Source organism: Lepeophtheirus salmonis, chromosome 1 (genome assembly GCF_016086655.4).
Source record: "Lepeophtheirus salmonis chromosome 1, UVic_Lsal_1.4, whole genome shotgun sequence".
NCBI lineage: Eukaryota > Metazoa > Arthropoda > Copepoda > Siphonostomatoida > Caligidae > Lepeophtheirus > Lepeophtheirus salmonis.
The window spans coordinates 40,953,062-40,976,288 of NC_052131.2; the positions used below are offsets into that span (position 1 = coordinate 40,953,062).

Consider the following 23,227-nt stretch of genomic DNA (forward strand, 5'->3'; position numbering starts at 1 on the left):
TAGAATTATATCCTAACTGGCATAAAGAAGTCATCGTTTCCTTTTTGAAAACAAGAACGAATTAGAGTAAATAACCTTAATAAAAAGCTCAAACTGAAGAACGTACGTGGCGTTAATCTGAGAAAACTTAGACAGATTGGTCAATTTACAAATTAATATTTATTATCCATTATGTAAAAAAAATATATAGGCTTTAATTTTTACTTATTGCTATTATTTTATTCACCACTCTTATATTATGTAATAAAATGGCAATTAAGATCATATACATATAGCATATTAATATAAGCTTACATACAGATTATTATGAATATGTAAATTAATGTTAGTCTTTTTAAATAATTAGTTCTGAAATTGATTTTATTATTCTATAAAGTATCAAGCAAGGATATCGTCAAATTTCATAACAATCGAAATAAGTATTGGATTTTATAGATATTAAAATCGATATAAGTTAAATATTTTGCCTTTTTATGCTTTTTGGCATAGTCCTAAGTTTACCATTTTGTACTATAAATGAATTTTAATTGTATGCATTTATTTTATTTGTGTTGCCTTACTTGTCTGGATTTTAAATTTTTTAGTTTACAATTATATAGGACAGAGTGCTATGGGCCTCAACAATGACGTCATTAAATTTCCCCTTCTTCTCTTGATATTGAAAAAAACAAACGTAGAATTTCCTTGTTACCTCACCTTTATATATACTCACCTTGGTAGTAACTATTTAATTTCAGCTGTTTTAGTGTCCATAAACGACCGATAAGGACTGAAAAATTTTATTAGGACCAGACTGATAGGACTGCAGTCTTTTTAATTTTTTTTAGACAGATCCAACACAATTTTTTAATCAATAGCAGTATCAAAATTTTTGATAAATGATAATTATAATTTACAATGTAAGAATTAATTTTTATTCTGAATGCGCTTCTCTAATATTATTCTTATTACGTAATTTTATAATATTCAAATTCAAAATGACCACTTGATTATTCTATTTTGTTAGGTGTCATACCCATCCAACTCTTCTTTCCAAAGCCTTTTTAATTCTTTTGAAGGAAATATTCTAATTCATGCTTATACTTTATATTGGATGCACTTATAAACAATAAGTGCCTCTGTTAATTGATAGAAATGAACTACTTGTGTTTATATAATATGTCAAATTATATAATAGCGGAAATTAGAAGAGTCTAGCTTTGAGCTTACTTACTTATATAATCAGGTTTTTTCTCTCTTTATCTTGACTGTCGATCCATAATAATAATTACACTTTTTTTATTAGAAAAAAAAGGTCCTTGAATGTTGCATATTAAGTTAACATTTTGATGATTTATAGAAGTAGGTTTGTTCTTATTTCAATTAAGTCTATGGTTTTGATAGGATGAATGTATCTTTTAGGAATATGGATGAATTATCTTCATCTATTAGGTACCAACAAAATAAACAAAAGTTTCCACTAGTGTTGGTTTTCGGTCTGAAAATCATAGACAGGTCCGAGAAAGTCTCATTCACCTGTATGTCTAAGTGTTACAATTTTTATATGTTTTTACGTACTAAACATGGCTTAACATCGAATTTGTCAAAGATCGATGCTGTGGTGGGAAATGGAGAGCTGCTCACTAAAAGAGGGGGAATTGGAGTAAATAAGGTTAAGAACCCCTGGTCTGGACTGATTCTATAAATGAATTGTTGATGACGTCATTTGTGTTTCAAAATTGTGAACATTGGCGCGATAAAGATATTAAGAGATGTTTTTCTTCAAGTATCTTGGGCACAATAACTTAGTATGAAGTTATATGTGTTGCATAAATGGTAGACATTAACTATATCCACTATTTAATGCCATACTTTGTTAAAAGCATAGCATAACATATTAACTGTATAACTCATAAATCAGGATAGAGGAGAAAATCGTTCAATATAATATTGAAACCAAAAAAATCGGTCTAGTATTTGAAAAGATTAAATTTCACTCTAAGATCGGGGTCTGGACCAAAATAGCGTTCAAAATCTATGTATAAAAAATACTACAAGACGTAAGGGGGAAAAATGGGTCTTGGACCGAGTCTCAACACTAATTTCCACTTACCAACCTAGTAAGATCAGAAAGTAAAAGAAGACAACGTTAATAAGTTGGTATTATTGGACCTGCTCCCTGTGATGTATCATTTATCAGTACGATTACTAGCATTGAAATATGTAGCGTGTACGTGTGACGAAATATGTAGCAGAATCTATATATTAGGAATAGAAAAGCGTATGTTGGCGAAAAGGAATAGAACCTCTTATGAAGTAAATCTATAATAACAATAAATATATATGTATATGGATGGTGACTGTGAGCTCGAGTGAGATAGGCGATAGCTGCTACTGCTGCTGCTGATGTATGGAGAGAGTGAGTGAGTGAGTGAAGAATTAAGCTACGTAAGTAAAGAAGTGAGTAAGTTGGGAACGTGAGGCGAGGAGGGAATTGATTTTAGGTAGAGACCAGACAGCAGACGGAGGCGAAACTTACTAAGTTAGTTCCTTACCTTGTTGATTTCATCATGGCGGATTTAGATAATTTCTTTGCTAAAAAGGACAAGAAAAAGAAAAAGTCCACGACGCTTGGATTTTCCAAAGCCAACACGGAAGTTATAGTTAAGGTAAGGAGAAATCCCTGACGGGTGACGGGGTCCTTTGGCTAATGAGTACTACCACTTTTCAACTTTTCAGAACCTGGAAGTTCAACGTCACCGGGACCAGGAGAAAGAGTCTGAACATGCAGTTCCTCTGGCCACGACCATAGGCAATCAAGCTTCTCATGAAAGCACGACCAAACTATTTACGAAGGATATTCAAAGTAGTAATGAGGTGATTACTATCCACTCTTTGCTTTTACATTGAATCATTTCATAAATTGTCTGTCTTGATGCATTTTCCAGAAGGACGAGGAATGGTACGACTATGACCCAGATGAAAAGGACTATACTGGTCTTAAAATTGAGGCTCTTCAGATACAGGACGAACTATCCAAGGACGAAGAGACGTCTGATGCCAATAATGAAATTTCGGAGGAAAACTCAAAGAAAGACTCCAGCTCCGTTTGGAGTGGTCGTGTCACCTCAAATGGAAGTCAAGGTGAAGTGGAGTCAGATAATGGGCCCTCATACACTCCAGCCCCAGCTCCATCAGAGGATAAAGCGAAATATGTCCCACCGGAAAAAAGGAATGCTATCAACGTTGGTGTCATGAAACCCAGGAGATCCAAGGCCGCCCCCGATATTAACAGCCAAATTTACTTCCCATCCCTTGCATCTAGTGTTATACCTTGCGAAGACGATTCTAGGTTAATTTCAACTCAACATATTCTTTGTTATACAAAGTCATAAGAGACTAACAACCCATTTCTTTCTCTTTTCAGGCGATACGAATTTGAAGAAGTAAGGGGCGGAGGCAGTTCCACTCATCATCACAAATCTGAAGCACCTAGACTCACTCTGGACAACAAATTTTCAGCACTGCGTGAATGAACTAAAATATAGTTATCCACATATTAGCTCCCTCATTGAATGATGTTTTTATATATACATAGTTATTATTTGATATCGCCTAACAGCAAATCTAAATTGATGAAGTTAGGATACTGCACTTCACCATCAGTTCTTTCTCAGTGCTGTAAGACAAATATAAGTTCAAGAGTTTAGGAAAAAAAAAGAAATTGTGCTTAATTTTTTTTGTTGAAGACTAGTGATCCATTTTTTGAAGAAAAAAAAATGTTTAAAAAAATTACTTGGTGCAAACGCCCTTCACCTGCACAAATGACCATTGTTTTTCTTTGTTACTTGGATGATGTTCATGCTGGTCCTTCTCTACTGTGTATTGTAAATTGTCCAAAAAGTTTGAAAAATGAAAGAAGAAAAAAAGAATATTTCAATCGCTCTAATTATATATTTCATATATTTATTTACTAATCAGTTTGTCATCACTGAGTTGATTTATGGAATGTTACTATTTATCCGTTGTTTCCTTGTTGAAATAAGAAAAATACATCATTCAAAATTAATTTTGCAAATTCTCACAATTATCATTTTACATATATCAATACATATTTTTTGTGTGTCTACTCATGCCTCATTTATCTGTAATTAGTATAATACATCGCTGGTTGAAAAGTCTGAGCTAACTGAAGCAATCTTTATCTCGTATTTTACATTTCAGATAAAGTTTATTCCCTGGGAGTATGTCTCTTCTAAATTAGAAAATTTATGAATTAATTATTTCAAGTTTGTAAATTAAAGTATTGAATAATAAAAGTTAAAGTTATGTAAGGATAATTTCTGATTTAGTTTGTTTCTAATGTCATCTGTAGTGTTATTGTGGTGATTCCTGGTATTCTTTCAGAACTTTCTCTGGTCTAGTAGAAAGTTAATTAAGGAGGGGAGTTGTTGGTGGGGGGCATTCTTACTCCTATTTATAATCTAATACATGTTATTAAAAGTTGAAGAAAAACAAATCTGTGCTTTTTAAATTATCATTCACATCCCTCACTTATTATAGGTAGGTTTAAAAACGATTCTTAAGAAAAAGTTTCTATGCAATGTTACAATTGATTGTGTGTGTGCTTGAAATATTCAAGGGAATCAAAGTAAGGGTGTTTACATAACTAGGAAAGTTATAAACGGTAAGAGTACCAGGAGAGAAACTAATAAGGATTGAGCGTACAACGTGGATATCAGTACATGCCACGTGATAATGTTTTTATTAAAAGAGTGACGTATTAAAAGATGTGGTCAAGCTGTTGATTCATGCATCTTTAAACCCAATTTGGCCTAGACTCGTAACCTTTTGTTTAATGAATAAGTTAGTTAGTATGATGCTTAATTAGATCGTTTTAAGAGATGAAAAATATTTTTTTGATAAATGAAATATAGTGATTATTGATATATCAAGATTTTATAGAAATCAATTGAGGAACCTCTGTTATTTGTTACAAATTCGGCATTTCAATACCCATCGTCGTAAACATATGCATGTGTATATAGCTAGAAGAAACGGCTACAAAGTTTTCTTTCTTAAAATTAAAATATAGCTACTTTGTAAATTAGGTAAAAAGCTACATTCTTATTTACTGCATTTCTTTTGTTGATTTATCTGGAGAAAAGGGTCTAGGAACGTTTAAAAAAAATGTAATAAATAAAGCGCACGCCTTTTAATAAAAGTATTGCCTAGCCCCTTACCGCGGGAGTTGATAATTTAACAACTTCCTTTTCTTTTTCTCTCTCTTTGAATTTCCTCTCGTTGGCAAGGAACTCTTCTTTTAATCTTTCGCCGAGAGAATCTATCAGTATGGTAAGCATCCTCCAACCTCCATCTATGGCATATCCTCAGTACAGGCTACATGTCTCTTCTCTCGACTTGTCGTGCAGGAGGGATCTTGGCGCCTCATTCTGACTCTAGGATTGCTGTCTGAAGCCACTTGAAAGAGACATGTATTAATACTTGTCTTGTTTTCTCCATTTTGCAGTCTCTAGCATCGGCTCGTCCTTTAGTGACGGTGCGTTCTGAGAAAGGACTACCCGCCGGGAGTACTGTTACTCTCCCCGCCGTATTTAAGGCACCCATCAGACCTGACGTGGTGTCTTTCATCCATCATGAGGTCGCCAAGAACCGTCGTCAACCTTATGCCGTGAATCAAGACGCTGGTGAGTGTTGAGGGATATTGTGCGGCAACCATGTCCTCGTTTGGGGTTAATTCCATACCTCGAACGATCCTTAAGAGTTGCAAAAGTAAAGGAGGGTTGGCGTTTCGGAGTTCCTTTTCATGGGAACTTGGTGGTAACGCCCTTACGACAAATTAACTATGAATTAGCACACTATTGCACAGATTTGCTACTCTTGAATTGATGGCATTATAACTTTTTGTCTTTGTTCCTTAGGTCATCAAACCAGCGCCGAGTCCTGGGGTACTGGACGTGCTGTAGCTCGTATTCCCCGTGTCCGTGGTGGAGGAACCCACCGCTCTGGACAGGGAGCTTTCGGCAACATGTGCCGTGGTGGACACATGTTCGCTCCAACCAAGACCTTTAGACGCTGGCATAGAAAAGTGAATGTAGCTCAGAAGCGTTATGCCATGTGCTCTGCCATTGCCTCCTCTGGTGTACCTGCATTGGTTATGGCCAAGGGTCATCAGATCCAAGATGTACATGAAGTACCCCTAGTCGTCCAAGATAAGGTTGAAAGTTACACCAAGACCAAGGACGCCATGATCCTCCTCCACCGCCTCAAAGCCTGGAAAGATATTGACCAGGTAATTCCATCTGCCATTCCTCTCCCCAGATTTTTTTTTAAAACCTGATGATCACACGTTATTCACGTTGGTCCGTGTTTATGATTCTTCTTTGATTCTATTTACCCTCTGAAAATTAGATTCGAAATCTTATTAAATGTATTTGTGTAGGTTTGAGTCTTAATTATCCTCTATCTCTCTAGGTATACAAGTCAAAACGTATGCGCCCTGGTAAGGGTAAGATGAGAAATCGTCGTCGTATCCAAAAATTAGGTCCTCTAATAGTCTACAACAAAGATGAGGTAAATGAATATTATATATTATTTAAATCTGCAGTTGTGATGATTTTGATTTTTTTCACGTTGGTCCGTGTTTCTTAATTTAATTGATGAGTTTATCTTGCTGAATTCAATATAATCAAATATGCTATTAAGTGATATGTTTCAAATTAACTATTTATTTAATTATTTTTTCTATACAATAGGGTGTGAGAAGAGCATTCCGTAACATCCCTGGATGCGACACTATTCAAGTAGAAAATCTAAATCTCCTTAAATTGGCTCCTGGTGGTCATGTTGGTAGATTTTGTATCTGGACTGAATCTGCCTTCAAAAAATTAGACACTCTCTACGGTACATGGAAGAAACCCTCATCTGAAAAGAAGGGATGGAATCTTCCTCAACCTAAGATGGCTAATACCGACCTAACTAAACTCCTCAAGTCGGAAGAGATCAGGAAGGTTCTCCGGGCTCCCAAGTACGTATTTACTACAATTTTGTTACTTTCGTATTAATGTGATGAAACCAAATTTATTTACATTCAGAGCATTGGGTTCTGAACATACCATGAATGAGTATAATTATCTGAAATTAAAAAAAAAAAAAATTATGATAAACAAAATCCTGTTATGTTGAAGACTTATGTTTTTCTTTTTGTTACAGTCGTAAGATAAATAGAAAGGTGCCCAAGAACAATCCTCTCCGTAATGTCAGGACACTCTTGAGGTTGAATCCTTATGCAGCAGTCATGAAGCGCAGTGCCGAGTTAGTTCAAGCAAAGCGTCTTCGGGAAAAAGCAACGATTGCAGCTAAGAAGGCTGGCAAGACCCCTCCTGTCAATCCTATGGCTAAAAGAGCTGCCGCCATGGCCAGAAGAAGTAGCAAGAAACCTAAGAAGTAAATAATGTGTTGTTAACGTAACGCTACGTTTTTCTGAAAATACATCTGACTATGCCTATCAAAATCAAAGTTATTCTTAATTTAAAATACATATATTCATTGTTTCCAATTTCTATGGTTTTTCTTCATCAGTTCAGAAATGTGTTAGTTGTGTTTAGTTATTGTAGACGCTAAGATCCAGAGAAAAGAACTTCTATGTCACCAACATATTCAAGAAATTAGGTACATAATTATTTAACTGACTATAGGTATTTACTATTTTGACTTTATGTTTTTTATTATTCTAAAGAAAATAATGTGGGTTGGGAATGTTTGATACGCTCATGGTCCCATCATGAGGAGTGATACCATCCATAACTTAAGACTTTCAACATCGGTGTAGCAGTTACGTGCTTACGGTTCTCTATGGGAGGCTTATTGACAATACAGACACTAATTGCTGTGATCAAACCCTCGATTGATGGGTTACACCAGTGATTTCCTATACTAAACTTATAATTTAAGAACTCGTTGGTTTACTTTTGCTGAACACGAAATATTTAAATTGAAGGAGTTATTCTTAATATTATATTCTTTATCTCCTGATTCCTTGCATTGTTCAGAGGCGTCTGCGAGAGTGTGGGGCTGTAGCCCCCTATTATGAAATTTTTTGCAGAAAATCGTAGTTAAAATTTATTTTTTTAACAGGAGTAACTTGGTAACACAACTGAACTTCTGAGTTTATAAATGAGAATTTACAGAATAAGATATGAATTTTATATTCTTAAAAACCTATACTGTATACATCTTTTTGTATAAACATGTTTATACAGGAAGGGTTATGTACCATCTTCTTCCCTCACGTTTATATAATATTGAATCATATTTTGGACAGTTTCTGTTGAAACTTTTTTTTAAACAATAATGGGCAATTATTACTTTAGTTATTTGTTGAGGGGCCATACATAGGAAGGGTTTATTTCTTCACATCTATATTACCTACTTTTTTAATATTAAAAGGAACTTTTTTTTAATGTGAACTCATCATCAGCCCCTAAATGATATAATCTCATCTATATGATTGTCATTTTTAATAACGTAAAATTAGTTTCCTTAAATCCGTATTTTTTCAGTTCGAGAGTAATTATATAAATAACAATGCATTAGGTATCATATAAGCAATTTGATGCATCTTCATATTTCATTCGAAGTCCAATTTAATGTTTCTATAATATAATAAATATGTTCTTCACACAACCAGAAATGAATTTATGAGAAGCAAGGCACTATTAGAATGAGGGGTAGGTTCCAAAATCACAATAATTATTATGATACGACAAAGGTTATTTTTACATTAAATCATTCGTTTGTATTACGTAGATATATTTATGATAAAAATTAAAACCTTCTAGAAATATAATGTCGCAAAGTCAACATTCAAATAGCAATTTTGTATCTTCCCTTCCCAGGTCTGATCACATCCAGCAGCTTGGAAATAATCATTCGAATGCAAAATCACTCCATTATTTAATTGAAGCTTCACTTGTAATCCAATGAGTGATGTCACATAAATAAACTGAATGTTTATTTCCATTTTTTTCCACTCCAGTTGGGGTCTAAATATCACCTACATTGTTCATCTATTATTTTATTATCTTCATACCATTATAACAATACATCTCTCAAAGATTGGCTCTTCTCACATTTAGAGTAATAAGCTAATTATTAAACTTTTAAATGAATTTATAATTATTTAAAACTTTACGAGTTTGAAAATAGCTATTAAATAGTAATAAGAAGTTTTATTCTTTAAGACAGCGAATATATGTAAAGAAAGTGGGGAAAATACTCATTCTTAAAAAATGTTAAATATATAGAATAATAACATTTAGAGAATTAAATTTGTATTAGCTCATGATTACATTTCATTATAAGAATATCCTTTACATGAGAACTTGACAATTTATTTCTTTTAGGAGAGTTAATGTCAGTTAAAAAGCTAAACACTCTATCTGATTTCGATGAAGATGTGATGTTCCTCATTGATGGAAACGTAGTTCTAAGTTTTTCAGCCGCTTCCATGCAATAAGGTACTTCATCGGTGATAAATAGTTTAAACCGATTCTTTTTAAAATTAGAGCCCAAAGTGTCATTTATACTATTGATGGCAACTTCTTCAATTGCCAGACTATTTTTACTGCCAACATCAACATGATCCAAATTAATGAGGTAACGTTTCCCTAAGTGCTGCCCATCAAGAGTTCCAATCAAAACTGCAACTGCACGATCCTTGGAGTCTTTATTCTCGTCCATCGCCATGAAAATATCCTTTCCATCTAATTCTCTCTCTACCTTAGAGAGGACAACCTTACTTTCTGTCTCCAGGGACTTGGTCATTGAAAATCGAGAAGGAACGGATTTACCCGTGTATTTCTCCACGAACTTTACGAAATTCGGATTTTCTACGGTGGTCACGGGAATATTACAAGAAACAAACATTTTAACAAGATCGGAAGTGAAATCTACTTCATTTGAGTCCTCATTGACAATTACATTAGAGGACTGCCTCTTTTTGAATATCTCTAAATTTCTTTCATGGTATTTGCGTTTCACATGTCTAAGGAGGGGATACATATGATCCACACTTTTACTATATTGACATAGACGGCAGGTCAACACATAATTTTGGTTGTCGTAGCTCCAGACAGACTCGCCTCCGTTTGCGACAATCCAGCTCATTAATTTACTCTCGCTATACATTACGGTTATTTGGTATATTTTGATAAGCCCAAACGGCGCGAATTATTTATGTATTTGAATGTTAAACAAAGTTCACAAATATGAAATACAAAAAGTAGTAAGTAGGGAGTAGTAATGAATGACTGAAAGGAAAACAGCTTGATGAAGGAACATTAATGTATAATAAGTCAATTACTCTAAAGACAGAAGGGAAAATACGCGCATTTTTATGCGTGCGAGGAGACCTCAAAACATTCGTCAGTTGACCTCCTTCATAATTATAGATAAATGATCATTTAATATATTATCGTTGATAATATTATTTCATCTAACTGTTATTATTTTTTCTTCGTTGTTTGTAGGACCAAAGGTATTACTGCCCGAGCAGCCTTCATATTCATAGCGTTACGTCGACAGCAAATGTCGTTTTTGATGTTAACAAAGGAGGAGTTAATTTTTACACGCCGAATGCGCTCATGTCCCCATCTCTTAAATAAATGATTACTTTGAATAGTGATTACCAACCTTTTTATCACTACGGAGTACCAAGATGATTTTTTTTTTTTTTTTGGGGGGTGGGGGTTATTGTGTCAACTAATTTTGCCCTAATATTTGGGTCTTGAAAACATATTTTAGTTACCTCTTATCTGAAATCTTTTATCTGATTGAGTTGATTACTTTGCTACGTTAAATATTTTCCCTTTTTTTAAAACTTAGTTTCCTTTGTAAATAAATTATAATTAATCTTGTAAATCCCAAGCATTTTTTTAAGTGCAAGTTTTATTGTTGATACCCTGAATTGTATTTCTTTTTATATTTACAATCCTTTAAATAAAATCCAAAATAATATAACAGTCAGCTGATGTTAACGATGGTTTTAATTCAGTCGTACCATATGTCTCGCTCCCCTCTCTCTGCGCTCTACGAAATGCCTATTCCTAACTAATTATAATATATTATATCCCAGAATAATGTTACATCAGTAGTATCAATATGATTGTGTATGGCTAGGGATGCTCCTGAATTTCTCAACATCCTACAATTAGATAAAATATTGTGTTAACTAGACTCCAGAGAGTAAATACTGATTTAATCTTACAAATAATTGCAAAATTTACTTTTGTAAAAAAATCCTTGGATAAATTTATAAAAAATTATAAGGTGTGGTAAATTTTGAAATTCTATACTTTAGGGAGGGGTAAAAAGACTAGTTACATTACCCCTGTGAAAAACTCAAACCAATTCGCTTTTGCACTAATGATGGCTTGTATAGTTATATGCAATGTCATAAGTGGAAGTCCAACCATAGGGCTATGAACGAATTGCAGTGCTCATTGCAATATTAATGAACAATTTTATTACGCCATGATTGTAAGTGATAATAATTATTAACCATAATAATGCCGGATGCGATCAAATTTATTTCTTGTATTTCGGCACTCGATTGATGTAATTTTAAAATATTTAATATTATTAATAAATAGATAGAAATATATATTATAAGCATGTATCTTAAGTTTCTATGGATGGGTAAACGACATCCCACCTTGAGTTAGAGGCATCTGATTGACATTGCAAAGTCTATAATATCTCAAATCGTTGATGAATCTGTCCGTACTACTCTTAAAAGTGGGAAAATCCTAGTGAAAAAAGATGATGCAAGAATTAGACAATTGTATATATACCTATGTTTACAAAGTGTTGTGTCGGTCCTTATTTACGACTCATGAAGACTGCAGTCCGTTCAGTTCAGTCTTGGTCCGGTCCAGTTCAGTCTTAAAACGTATACCTAAAGTTCGGTGATTGATGACGTCACTCAACTTTATTTATTTCTACTTTAAAAAAAAAAAGTTCTAATACTGACAGCCCGAAGGACCGGTCCTAAGACTGGATTGGACCGCATAAATAAGGAATGCCACAACAATACGCTTACTCATGAAATATTACTTAGCCACTTAAAGTAGGCAGAATATTATATTTTTTGAGAGGCAGGAATGAAATAAAACTTACTGAATCACATTTAAAATTATTTTTGAGAGTGTCCCTTTGTTGATCGTTTAACCCTTCCATTCCAGATAGAAACACTTGCAGAAAACCCGAGAAGAAAGCGTTGAAATCCACTGAAGCCATGTTATAAACCGCTGTGATTATTTCTTCTCTAAGTAGATCGTGAGATCGATGTATTAATACTTGGAGCAAAACAGTCAGAAATTGAGTTATAAGTGATTCCATAAAAACTTCCTGTAAAAGAGCATGAGGTGAATTTATGTAAAATGATTCTTAATATTGTCTCTGATTTGTCACCTTTTCGTAGAGTTTCCATTTATTATGCAATTTCTCGAGATTTAGAAGATTTTGTTTAAATACAGATATATCGGGCTGTAAAAAGGATCGTCCAAATGCTTCCATAACACGATGAAATAATTCTTTATTCTGATCTTTTAAATCATTATTGTTGATCTTGGAATGTCCAGCAACAGCTAAGCAGCGAACAACAGAGGACTTAAAGAAATACTGCCAGTTGTTGAAAAGAGTTTCGAAGAGTAAAGAGTATAGCGGTGTTTTTAAATCCGACGAAGGCTTCTAACGAATGCGAAAAGATAATTTAATGAAAATAATTGTTTTAAAATGTTACACTTACATCAATTACTAAAGGGCATATATGATCCAGACATAGTGAGAGTGTAAGTGGAATGAATTTCCTAAAGGATGAATCGGGCTCCTTCACAACAAATTGCAAAATCTGTAGAAACTTTTCAACTACTTTAAGTCCAGATCCTTCGTCTGTTGACAAAATGTGATTCAACTGCTCTTGATTAAATACTGACAATAAGTTTTGAATAGACTTTTCGACATATTCATGTCCCATTTGGGCTTTCAGAACATCAAAAATAATCAAAAAGAAGGAAAGAAGAGACTCTGTGAGGGTCGCATCGTCAAGGTATAGAGGGAAAAGGCTGAATGAAATGTTAATACTTTCTTTGATGCAATCATGAATGAGCTTCTTAGACTGAGTCACCTCATTCAGTATATGCTCAACCAAGTCTCCAAGGATACGCAAGGCATGTATAATTACAGGCTTAGCTGCATCCTTAACTGTTATAATGTCAGTGCTAGATAGTTTTCCAAAGTTGATTGTAATTTCCCCAAGAAACTTTTTGAGATGTTTTTCTCTTTCGTCCCAACGTTGATCCGATATTCCTGGCCATGTAAGAAGTAAAACATTGGATAAAGCCCTAACCATTAGTCTTTCTGCGTCGGGAAGTAATTTCAATCGAGGAAGATCACTGAATAGTTCCGTGAATTCTTTGAGTTTCCATATAGAAGGAGGCCTCACAGTACCAGTCAGAGTCACTAAAAAATGAGCCACAGCATGCATTAACTTATCATTAGAACCAGATTTGATTACAGGAATGACGGATATGACCATGGAAGAAGTGAGTTCACGACAATGAGAATCGAATTGTTGAGGTTCTTTAATGGCCTCTCTATGAAGTTGAGCAAGCCAATGGCACCAAGTTTTGAGAGCAGCTAGAGATTGAGCATGTCTATAGTAAAGAAATAACAACAGTCAATACATTATTAAGCGTTTATGAATGTATGTACATATATTGTAAATACTTACACATCCATGAAATCTTCTGACAGAGCAGGAAATGGAGAATTAAGAAGGTACAGTTTATACTGGGATCCAAAGGATACCAATTCTATAAGTTGCTTCATATATGAACCCGCAATGTTTAATTGACTATTAAAATGCTCCCCAATCGTAAAAGATGATATTCGACCCATGATTTGTAGATAAGTGGAAAAGTCTCTAAGAACACAATGGAGCTGTCGATACTCAACTTCACTTGGAAGTACAAAGGAGGAGTTGACAATATATTTAGTTAGTTGGAGATAGACGCTAGAGTACTCCTTCCAGCCCTCATCCTAATAAAATCATTAATTCACATGAAACATACAAATATGTATCTAGTATCAATAACTTACCAAGAGCTGAAATACTTCGTTTGGAAAATTGGAAGCAACCTTCATCAGGATTTCGATACAATGAAACAAAAAGTTTTGCCACTCTGTTTTATTCTAAAAAAATGCAATGATCAAGTTATTCTTCAAACCTTACATTATAATTGTATGGTACTTACATCATCATCAATAACAATATTGTTCAAAGAACTTAATTCAGATTCGTTGAATTTAAAGGAAATTTTTTTTAGAATATCCCTCACCAACGCCATTAATGGTGGAGCATAAGGATTATCAGATGAGTTGATGTTTGAATAAAACTTCATAAATGCTTTTGTAGGAGATCCATGACTGACCCTAGAGGGGGAGCTCCCAACAAAATCAATAAAAAGTCCCCAAACTTCCAAACATGAAAAAAAACCTTCTAAATAAGGTTGCTGAAATGAATATTTAAAGAGAAGAGAAAGGAAATCCATCATGGGGAACTCAGGGTTGGAGTAAAATCGACGAATATGTATGTGGACAAAATTTCTTAAAAGCTCAGTAAACTTTTCTAGATATCTGGAAAAAAAAAAAAAAAAAAAAAATAGATTCATACATGTAAATTTAAACCACATAGGTGGCCATAGTATATAGTTATGTATGGATTCTGGCTCATTAGCTAGGAAATCTAATGAAATTACTTCCATTACGTTCACCAATATATTATATGTGTAATGTATATATATATATATATGTAGGCATTTTTCAAAGTTGGCAATTTGCCAGAATTATATAACAAATTTTTTTAATCAAATTTCTTAATATAGAAAGCATGACTTCTCTTTTTAACAAACTTTTTTCCAAGACACTCTAGAAAATGTGGAAGATTCATTGAGACCATTCCATTTAATAAGTATCACACCAAATATGAACAAGATTGCTATAAAAAAACTCAAAGAGGATCTTTTGATTCCTGAAGGGAAACTATTTGAAGTCATTAAAGGTCTTAAAGTGGATTGGAATAAAATTGAATCTGAGGATCCCTTATCTTATGTCATCGAAACCTACAAGGATAATATACCAGAGCCAGTAATATCCGGAGTTGTGGTAAAAAACAAGGAAAAGGCATTAAAACTCAAGACAAAAGGAAATGAACTCTATAAAGAAGGGAACTTATTGGAAGCACGAGAAGTTTATACTGAGGCCATGAGATTTTGTCCTCTCAATGAGAAAAATCCAATGGAAAATAAGGATTTTGCCATCATTGTTGCAAACCGATCTGCAGCATCAGAGGGACTTGGAATTTATCAGGGTGTTATTCAAGACGTTGATTTAGCATTAAAATATGGATACCCAAGAGAAATGCATTATAAAGTAATTAACTAATTAAGCCATTAAAAGATTATTATTTATTTTTTTTACCGACGAACACAGGTCCTGAATAGGAAAGCACAAGCATTCAAAAAAACACGACAATTCTTTTCATCCAAGGAAACCTACAAGAAATGCTTAGACATGATTGGTAAATCGGATATGCCCACCAAAATACGGGAACAATGGCGAAATAAAACCAACAAACAAATCAATCTTTTTGCCATAAAAAAAAGATGCTCAACCAGCAAAGGAATCGTTGCACCCCTTCGATAATCTAACTGACGGAGCATCTGAAGAAATTCCAGAGATGAGTTCAAAACTATCAGTAAAGGAGGGTATGACCTATCCTTATATTCACAGCCCCAGTGTTCATTTTTATTCTTACAGATAAAATTAATGTAATAAAAGAAGTTAATACTGAGGATAGACTACTACTGGAATCACCAATTGCAACTATTTTGAGTGACCCAAAAAGTTATGGAAAATTATGTCCCTACACGCTAAAAAAAATGTCAGCTCCAGTTGTATGTAATTTTGGTTCATCTGAACTATTTTATGATGAAGAGTCAAGAGCTAAAGCAATTGCTTTGTTCCATAAGTATGAATGGTCTATCATCAAGGATTTGAAAGAAAACTTGGCTCCCATTGGTCGACTAGCTCTGCGACTCATACTAAAAAATAACCCTAAAATTATTCAAAATCAAATAGAAAAGATTTCTAAGGAGGAAGCCTTTTTTGGAGGATTAGTAGGTGTATATCTGCATAAAGCCTTGATCAAAGCAAAATTCCCGGAGTCACTTTCAATGGGCGAAGTTGCCAAGTTCGTCATCTTTTCATTGAAAACCCAAATTCCTATATTTATGCTTTTAAAAGAAGAAGACAGAAGCAAATTAATAGAGGGAAACGACAAAGTTCATCCTCGACGGAATTATGCAATTGGGATATATCCTCAATTCAGTTTTTTGATCTCCAAATCAAAACCGAGTCACTCAAATGATGTTTTTACACATTTCATAGGACAAAAGCTGCTGGTCATTTCAAACCGTAGGATTCGTAAGGATGATGTCATTAGTTTTAAAAGTATGGCCAACATGGGCTCTGCAATGAATGACGTTGTTCTATATAAATGCGAGGGCTCACCCAAGTGTCAACTATCATTTCCACTTAAGGAAAAAACAAATGAGCAAGTCATCATATGTCCACTGCCTCAATGTGGTGTGGATACCAACATTTGGAGACATCTGAAGAGACTTCACGAACTGAAAAAAGATATTTATATAGCTAAAGAAAGGTTTATAGGAGCGAAGACACCAGACTCAATAAGAGAGGCCTTATCGAAATATCAAGATGTGATTGATGAATTTGAGACATTCATCGAGAGACCATACAAAGGAATAACAGAAATGGAAAAGGAAGTAAAATTATATATTGAAGTAGATATGCTTGGGAAAGAAGAAATTTGGAATAATAGATCCGACACAGAATTTAAAAATGATTTGTTTGCCTAATACTCTTTATCTTTTTATACTTAATAAATCATGCAAATACTCACACTTCGTCGAATGCCACAAGTCCATTTGTTGGATCTCCATTCATTAAATCACTCAGCAAAGAAAATGCATTCTTAAAAATGTGCAGAAAGAAGTTTTGATAATTATCGGGAACAAATTGACAATACACAACTTCATTAATACAGTTCATAGCATAGCACCCAAGATTTCCAACACTCTGTCGAGCATAACGAAACAAAACGTCTGTTAAGTCTAAGCTTACAGAAGAAAGGGATATCCATGAAAATAGATGAGCCAAGCATTTGAGAGCTAGTTCTACAATTTCATTTTCATCTTCTTCATAACTTAAAGGGTTAAGATTGTTGTTTTCTTTGGATGACTTGAGAGGAGCAAAAGTTTTGATAGCATGAGGTCGATGACTTGGAGAGGGGGGCGGTGTATTTCTGGATCCTTTTCCAGATAATACTTTTAAAAGGATATTATGAAGTGTTCTGAGTATTCGGGGAACTTGCTCATTCATCAATTTTCTCAATTCTTGTCGCCTATGAATAGTAAACAAACTATGAACTGTACATAAGTAATAAAAGAGAGTACCTGAGCGTGTACACGTTTTCTTCCCTGGGAGTGGCTAGTTCTTCAGAAGCAATGAGCAGCGTTGATAACCCTAAAACCAGGGTTTTCTTCTGTTCTAGAGACTCATAGATATTTTTTATGAAGAATTCCGGGTAGAAATGTGGCCAGTCTGTGCGTGCGATGTCCACAAGGAGCTTGATGAGTTTGTTACGAATAAAAGGAGGAGTGGATTGATTGTGCTCCTTGAGAATCCCCGTGATTATAGAGCGGATTTCCGATTTATCCGAGACTTGAAGTACAACCCATTGCTTATGAATAATGCTCTGAAATGAATGAATGAATATAGGAGTAAGTATTTATTGATGTCTAAGTGGAATCCCTTACTTCCAGCGTGTTGATGGCGAACATACAAACATATTGATTACGAGTATGAGTCATGAAATACGAAGCCTCTTTCCAGGCTCCTTTCGAGGATTGAAACCCCTCAAGCAAAGCTTCAATTGCTCTTTTTCGATCATTGTTCGTTCTTTCATCAAAGAATTCACACAGAAGGGCCTCTAAACCACGAAGATTCTCCTCCATCCTGGTTTATCACTCCCACTTCGACTCTTAACTCTTTTGTTGTTTATTTAATGTTGTTGTGATCGCCGAACTCTATTTATTTTCTTTCACTAGGGATAGACTCCTTCTTCTTCTTTCTTATTCTCGAACTGAGTCAGATAGTATGCTCTTGTATTATTTATACAACTGTGAAGTGATACTGTCTACTGAATACTCGATCATATATTATATTTGAATATGTATCTTTCTTTTGTCAAGTCTGCTTGAAGATTAAGACTGAATTTCAACTTTGAGATTTTGTAGTAGAAATATATTTCTTAAAAATTGAATATTATGTCGCATAGTATGCGTTAAACAACGCATGTAATTATTAATGAGGATGCCAATGTTGGATCAGTACCACGTCTAGTTTTTGGATCCATTTGCAAACTCGACTGACAAAAGGGAAATAAAAAATTTGAAAAAATACATTTTGTAGCTTAGTCTTCTATAATTTTCTTAGTGAGACTGCTAATTATTATGGGTGGATTTATTATTTAGATATAATCATAGAGAAATAAATATTACCTTATTTATGGATATTATATAAGTACAATAAACATTGAACTAAAGTCCTTAATTTATATATACATTGATATAAAAATAAAAATCCTATGTAATACCCTTGTATCTCTATGGAGTCAACTCATAAAAATGAATGAAAACAAATTAAACGAAAATACTATGCATCTTTATTATTCTGAAAAAGCTAATTGTGAGTATAGTCTTCACATGGGGGATTGCTTGAACCGAGGCAATCCACGATATTTTGAAATTAAATTCATACATTTTTTAATTGTAAAGGGATTAATCATTACTAGGGTCAGCCAAAGAGTAAAGAAACATAACAGTTTTGAGATTAGAAAAGGAAAAACGGTTGATGCGAGTGTTTTTTTTTTTTTTTTTCCATCATACTTTATATAATAGTTTAGATAAATGGTTCTTAATCTTTTTGGAGGTACGGAACCTTACAAACTTCGTCAGTGTATTCACCGAACCCCTTCGTGAGTGGAAAAATAAAATATTAATTCTTTAGAACATAGGTATATATTTTATTAGTACACAAACCATGCATCAGTTGCAACCAAAAACCACTGTGTTCAAGGAAAAAAACCAAAAAAACATGAATTTCACACAAAAGCATAACTTAATTAATATTTCCTGCAAATCAATGGGTATTTTGCTATTGCCTTCCAGACATAAGCTAAGAAATGCGTGGCTTCAACTTGGTAATTGCAACTCACATATAGTTTTGCCACAGTCTTTTCATTGTTTTTTATGTTGAGTATCCTCGAAAAGGATTTCTCATCAAGATATGTTGTTACAAACGGTATGAGTATCTCCAGGGCTTTCTTTGCAATAAGAGGGTATGTGACGATTCACCGATACCAAAACGTTTTTCGTCGTTTTCCGAAGAAGAAACTTTTTTGAATCTCGCCTCAGGTCCACCTCTGTTGTTTTTTCATCCTGGGATCCCTCCGCTCTGAGCGATTCAACACTGTTGCAGCACACTTGCACTGAAAGCAGACTACCCAGATCAACAGTCGCGTCAGGGGATGCAAGGGGCTTTCCAAACCCTTGATGTTTGATCGAACCCAGGTTAAAGACTATTGGTATCGATCGTTGGCATGTTAACATCTCCCACTGAATGATAAATTCCCACCTAGTCTTGTATATATTTTAAAAATGCAATATAAAATTTAAAAAATATAGGGTTAAATCAAGGTTAATAGAAATACAAGGTTAGACCATCATGTAATCGGGTTAGCTAGAATTTTCAATTTAATGTATCGTACATACTGCTGGGCAAGATAGGCAGATTTTGAGAAAATACACAGCCACTAATACATTATTACGTCACTAATAAAAGCGTGGTGGAAGTCAAACATCAGAAGTACACACGTTATGGGCATGGTATAATCTTGTATTTCTATTAACCTTGGGGAAGGACTCCAGTAATCCTTACAAGAGTCCTTGCTTTGGAGTATTTTTGTGTTAGTGTTGGGTTTAAATATATTTTTACTGTATTTTTTCTTTACTAATGGACTTCTAGAGGGAAGTACTAGAGATATAATTAAATCAGCCGTTAACTGTAGTCCTTTTACTTCATTGCAAATTATTATTTGTCACGTTATGAATGTGTAGCAATAGTATAAAAATAATGATGGTAAAATAATTATAGAGATAAAATCATAATTGAAGGAGACGCCATCTTGGGGCTCAAAGTTGATATTTTTACTAATTGTAATGGAATCATTCCCAATAAACCTTAATAAAATTCAATCAAATGGCTGTATGATTAAAAAAAAGACTTAACGTTTGTATTGAATATCACTTGATACTAATGATAAACAGTAATATTTGAATTAAATCAAAGTATATCTTCTGAAAAAATATGTACTTAAAATACTAAAAATTGGCTTGATATCTACCTTTTTTTTGATCGATTAGGGGCAAGAAAAGTAAGATAGTTAAAGCGATTTTGGGGAAAAATGGCAAGATTCTTTTAAACTGATATAATATCTATCACCAATATAATATATAATAAGAGAAAAGAAAAATAAACAAACACGACATTGGTTCCAATGGAAGGAGTGCTAATCACTTAATTATTCGTTATTAATTACAATAGCATTCGACATGATGGACTATTCATATTGGACAAAATTCCCCACCAAAGGAAGGAGTCGACTCTTCTCTTTTGAGGCTTAGTAGATTTTTGACTGTTCTGACTGCTTTTCCTGTTTGGACATTGGTTTAAGGATGGTAAGGTGGAGACAATGAGAGGTTTTTTGAATTTACTTTAAAATATTAAATTTTTGGGAAAAAAAAATTCGAATACTAAATTTTTGGAACAAAAATTTAAAATATTAAATTTTCTAGTAAAAAGCAAAAATTCCTTAATTTTGTTAATTGCTAGTAATAAATAAGAATCGGAATCGCAATTTCGACATTATTTTCCTGATAACAATCCCAATTCCAGAAAAAACACCCTATTCTCCGATAATGGTCCCATCAGTAATCATAGCATAACGCAACAGTCTTGCAGACACAATCCTAGGAAGCTTAATTGAGAACCTATAACGATCTAATAACCTTTTTAATATATTTTATAAGACAAGGGAATGGGGGGATAATTTTTTTTATAGACAGTAAGGTTTAAGTGCTTATATCTTTTAAGTAACTTCAGCGCCTCAAATGACGTAGACTAACTACGTTATTTCAGCTGTTTTAGTTTCTACAGAAGACCGATAAGGACCGGTCCCAGGACTGAAAATTTTATTAGGACTTGACTGATAGAACTCTAGTCTTTTTTTTTTTTTTAGACCGATCCAACACTAGTCCCACGTTAAACAAGCTGACTTATGTGGCCTAAAATGAACCAGTTAGCGAGGAATATTTTTTCCTCGGCATTATTTTTTATATAATGATCATACATGTTAAGAAACGTTTGTTACGGTCCAGATATGAGACAACATGCACTACATTTACAAAAATTATGGCACTAAAATAACAATTGCTGGAACAACCATATGTGCTTATAATTTTTATTATTATTATAAATTATTTTATTGCAAAATTTAAATAATTATAAGACTAAAGTCATAAATTTATAAGTTCGTATTCTGTATTTTGAATAAAATTTTTCATAACTGAATAAAGTAATGAATAATAGTACATAAGAATCAGAATCGGAAGTTACACTTTATTTTTCAAATGCCGATTCCAGAAAAAGCACACGATTCTCCAATTCCGATTAATCGTACCATCACTAATTTTAATGCATAAATATTTATTATATTATACATTTTTAAAACAATTTACACCAAAGGTTAGCGATAATAATTTTTTTTTTTTTGGAGGGAGATGTTGACACATATAATGCTATGAACCTGTAGGTTCAAGCATACCCGCTACAAATGGGATAGAAAGATAGAAAAATTACTACAATGTCATAACATAAGTTTATAACGCCATTTATTGACCAATTGTCATATTTTTAAGAAAAGGAAAAATATTTACTATATTTAAATAGTCAAAAATATGCTTGTATAAGAAAATAAGACCTTTGAAATTCTAAATCTCAGTTTTTATGAAATTATTGAATTCCAATATCAAGCCTATCACAGGCCTCTTTTTAGGAGTAGGAGTACATTCGAACAAATCTTCAGGGGTCGTTCCGTCATTTATGACCAAACACGAACGTTCAAACAGTTTGGAATATAATTGAATCTATAAAGGAAAGGATGCGCAGTGTTAAGAATTAAATAATAAAATTCGTTCTTTATACTACCAATTACAAATTAACGGGACAGCAAAAACACAAACCGGATTTACATGTATGATTATATGGTTAGCACCACATCTTATTAATTAATAGGACCAAAACGTTTTTCCTTTTCTAATCTTCAAATGATTGTCTTTCTCTACGTTTTGCTCATCTGCAGGGGTTCAAGAAAATATCCAATGTGCATTTTTATAATAATTTCTATTGATATTAATATCAGGTGTCATGATATTTGAATCCTTTATATGTTTTAAAAATTAAACGCAGTGATGAATAATTTATTACAGAATTAGAATGTTTAGAATATTACTTATATGTATATCATTATTTCAGTTGCGTGATTTCCATTCAATAATTCCTTTAAAATAATTGTAACTGTATTCATAAACCCTTTTAATTATACATTGAACAGTTTAAATAAAGGAAGATTTTTCAATTATTTTTGTAAGAAAATTTTTTGGTTGAACTTTTATATATAAATTAAATGAATTTAAAGTTGAAGCAGTCTGTATAATATGATTTATTTCATTTGATAACGTTTCTTCTGGATAGCAGCCGTCACTTTTTCTTTTCATACCACATGTCCATATTTGATGTTTTATGTCAGGAGAGTGTAACATAATCAGAGTTAAACTCATAGACATGAGGTTTGTTGATGCTTTTAAATCTTCCGAAGATTTACGTTTAATCTTTATATTAACAAAAAAACAAACAAACAATAATAATGTATATTTCGTTCTTTGGGGGTAAACATGCAATTGGA

At 33.4% G+C, this 23,227-nt stretch overlaps 5 protein-coding genes and 1 long non-coding RNA gene across 9 annotated transcripts; 4 read left to right on the forward strand and 2 right to left on the reverse strand.

Moving 5' to 3' along the window:
- The first annotated feature begins 784 nt into the window (after nucleotides 1-784).
- On the forward strand, nucleotides 785-4,319 carry LOC121128849 (protein CDV3 homolog). The gene is made up of 4 exons (XM_040724450.2): nucleotides 785-2,648; nucleotides 2,719-2,856; nucleotides 2,928-3,331; nucleotides 3,407-4,319. Exons 1-4 carry the CDS (start codon nucleotides 2,550-2,552, stop codon nucleotides 3,513-3,515), a joined length of 750 nt encoding a protein of 249 aa, XP_040580384.1. The 5' UTR covers nucleotides 785-2,549; the 3' UTR covers nucleotides 3,516-4,319.
- A 116-nt stretch (nucleotides 4,320-4,435) lies between these two features.
- RpL4 (ribosomal protein L4) lies at nucleotides 4,436-7,558 on the forward strand. Its single transcript, XM_040724467.2, has 6 exons — nucleotides 4,436-5,334; nucleotides 5,510-5,687; nucleotides 5,922-6,292; nucleotides 6,475-6,573; nucleotides 6,756-7,027; nucleotides 7,213-7,558. The coding sequence occupies exons 1-6, from the start codon at nucleotides 5,332-5,334 to the stop codon at nucleotides 7,448-7,450; spliced, it is 1,161 nt and encodes a 386-aa protein (XP_040580401.1). The 5' UTR covers nucleotides 4,436-5,331; the 3' UTR covers nucleotides 7,451-7,558.
- Nucleotides 7,559-8,596: 1,038 nt separating this feature from the next.
- On the reverse strand, nucleotides 8,597-10,500 carry LOC121128897 (uncharacterized). Its single transcript, XM_040724493.2, has 2 exons — nucleotides 10,364-10,500; nucleotides 8,597-10,310 (listed from the first exon to the last, which is right to left on the reverse strand). The coding sequence occupies exon 2, from the start codon at nucleotides 10,186-10,188 to the stop codon at nucleotides 9,325-9,327; it is 864 nt and encodes a 287-aa protein (XP_040580427.1). The 5' UTR covers nucleotides 10,189-10,310; nucleotides 10,364-10,500; the 3' UTR covers nucleotides 8,597-9,324.
- Nucleotides 9,010-10,652, forward strand: LOC139907024 (uncharacterized). Its single transcript, XR_011783328.1, has 3 exons — nucleotides 9,010-9,138; nucleotides 9,405-9,518; nucleotides 10,530-10,652. It is a non-coding gene; the product is annotated as an uncharacterized lncRNA (long non-coding RNA).
- Nucleotides 10,653-11,580: 928 nt separating this feature from the next.
- On the reverse strand, nucleotides 11,581-18,353 carry ebo (ellipsoid body open). Of its 3 annotated transcripts, none has more exons than XM_040724458.2 (10): nucleotides 17,961-18,353; nucleotides 17,598-17,899; nucleotides 17,045-17,545; nucleotides 14,316-14,697; nucleotides 14,161-14,253; nucleotides 13,793-14,100; nucleotides 12,809-13,715; nucleotides 12,472-12,750; nucleotides 12,178-12,408; nucleotides 11,581-11,807 (listed from the first exon to the last, which is right to left on the reverse strand). In XM_040724458.2, exons 1-10 carry the CDS (start codon nucleotides 18,156-18,158, stop codon nucleotides 11,688-11,690), a joined length of 3,321 nt encoding a protein of 1,106 aa, XP_040580392.1. In that variant the 5' UTR covers nucleotides 18,159-18,353; the 3' UTR covers nucleotides 11,581-11,687. The 3 variants fall into 3 exon arrangements, with proteins under 3 accessions (XP_040580392.1, XP_071749050.1, XP_071749051.1); XM_071892949.1 differs by lacking the exon at nucleotides 11,581-11,807 and adding an exon at nucleotides 11,862-11,999; XM_071892950.1 differs by lacking the exon at nucleotides 11,581-11,807 and adding an exon at nucleotides 11,863-12,002.
- LOC121128879 (tetratricopeptide repeat protein 1) lies at nucleotides 14,926-17,045 on the forward strand. 2 transcript variants are annotated; one of them, XM_040724484.2, is made up of 3 exons: nucleotides 14,926-15,492; nucleotides 15,553-15,827; nucleotides 15,880-17,045. In XM_040724484.2, the coding sequence occupies exons 2-3, from the start codon at nucleotides 15,800-15,802 to the stop codon at nucleotides 16,998-17,000; spliced, it is 1,149 nt and encodes a 382-aa protein (XP_040580418.2). In that variant the 5' UTR covers nucleotides 14,926-15,492; nucleotides 15,553-15,799; the 3' UTR covers nucleotides 17,001-17,045. The 2 variants fall into 2 exon arrangements, with proteins under 2 accessions (XP_040580418.2, XP_071749066.1); XM_071892965.1 differs by having other exon boundaries at nucleotides 14,931-15,492.
- Nucleotides 18,354-23,227: the final 4,874 nt, after the last annotated feature.

Excerpts from the sequence above, each read along its gene's own strand:
- RpL4 (XM_040724467.2), top strand. Across the intron at positions 5,688-5,921 it reads TGCCGTGAATCAAGACGCTG|GTCATCAAACCAGCGCCGAG; the intron begins GTGAGTGTTGAG and ends TTTGTTCCTTAG. Across the intron at positions 7,028-7,212 it reads AAGGTTCTCCGGGCTCCCAA|TCGTAAGATAAATAGAAAGG; the intron begins GTACGTATTTAC and ends TTTTTGTTACAG.
- LOC121128879 (XM_040724484.2), top strand. The coding sequence starts at position 15,800 with ATGAGTTCAAAACTATCAGTAAAGGAGG. Across the intron at positions 15,828-15,879 it reads AAAACTATCAGTAAAGGAGG|ATAAAATTAATGTAATAAAA; the intron begins GTATGACCTATC and ends TTATTCTTACAG.
- ebo (XM_040724458.2), bottom strand. The coding sequence starts at position 18,158 with ATGGAGGAGAATCTTCGTGGTTTAGAGGCCCTTCTGTGTGAATTCTTT. Across the intron at positions 13,716-13,792 it reads TCAGAAGATTTCATGGATGT|ACATGCTCAATCTCTAGCTG; the intron begins GTAAGTATTTAC and ends TCTTTACTATAG. Across the intron at positions 12,409-12,471 it reads AATGGAAACTCTACGAAAAG|GAAGTTTTTATGGAATCACT; the intron begins GTGACAAATCAG and ends GCTCTTTTACAG.
- LOC121128897 (XM_040724493.2), bottom strand. The coding sequence starts at position 10,188 with ATGTATAGCGAGAGTAAATTAATGAGCTGGATTGTCGCAAACGGAGGC.
- LOC121128849 (XM_040724450.2), top strand. The coding sequence starts at position 2,550 with ATGGCGGATTTAGATAATTTCTTTGCTAAAAAGGACAAGAAAAAGAAA. Across the intron at positions 2,649-2,718 it reads ACACGGAAGTTATAGTTAAG|AACCTGGAAGTTCAACGTCA; the intron begins GTAAGGAGAAAT and ends TCAACTTTTCAG. Across the intron at positions 3,332-3,406 it reads CCTTGCGAAGACGATTCTAG|GCGATACGAATTTGAAGAAG; the intron begins GTTAATTTCAAC and ends TTCTCTTTTCAG.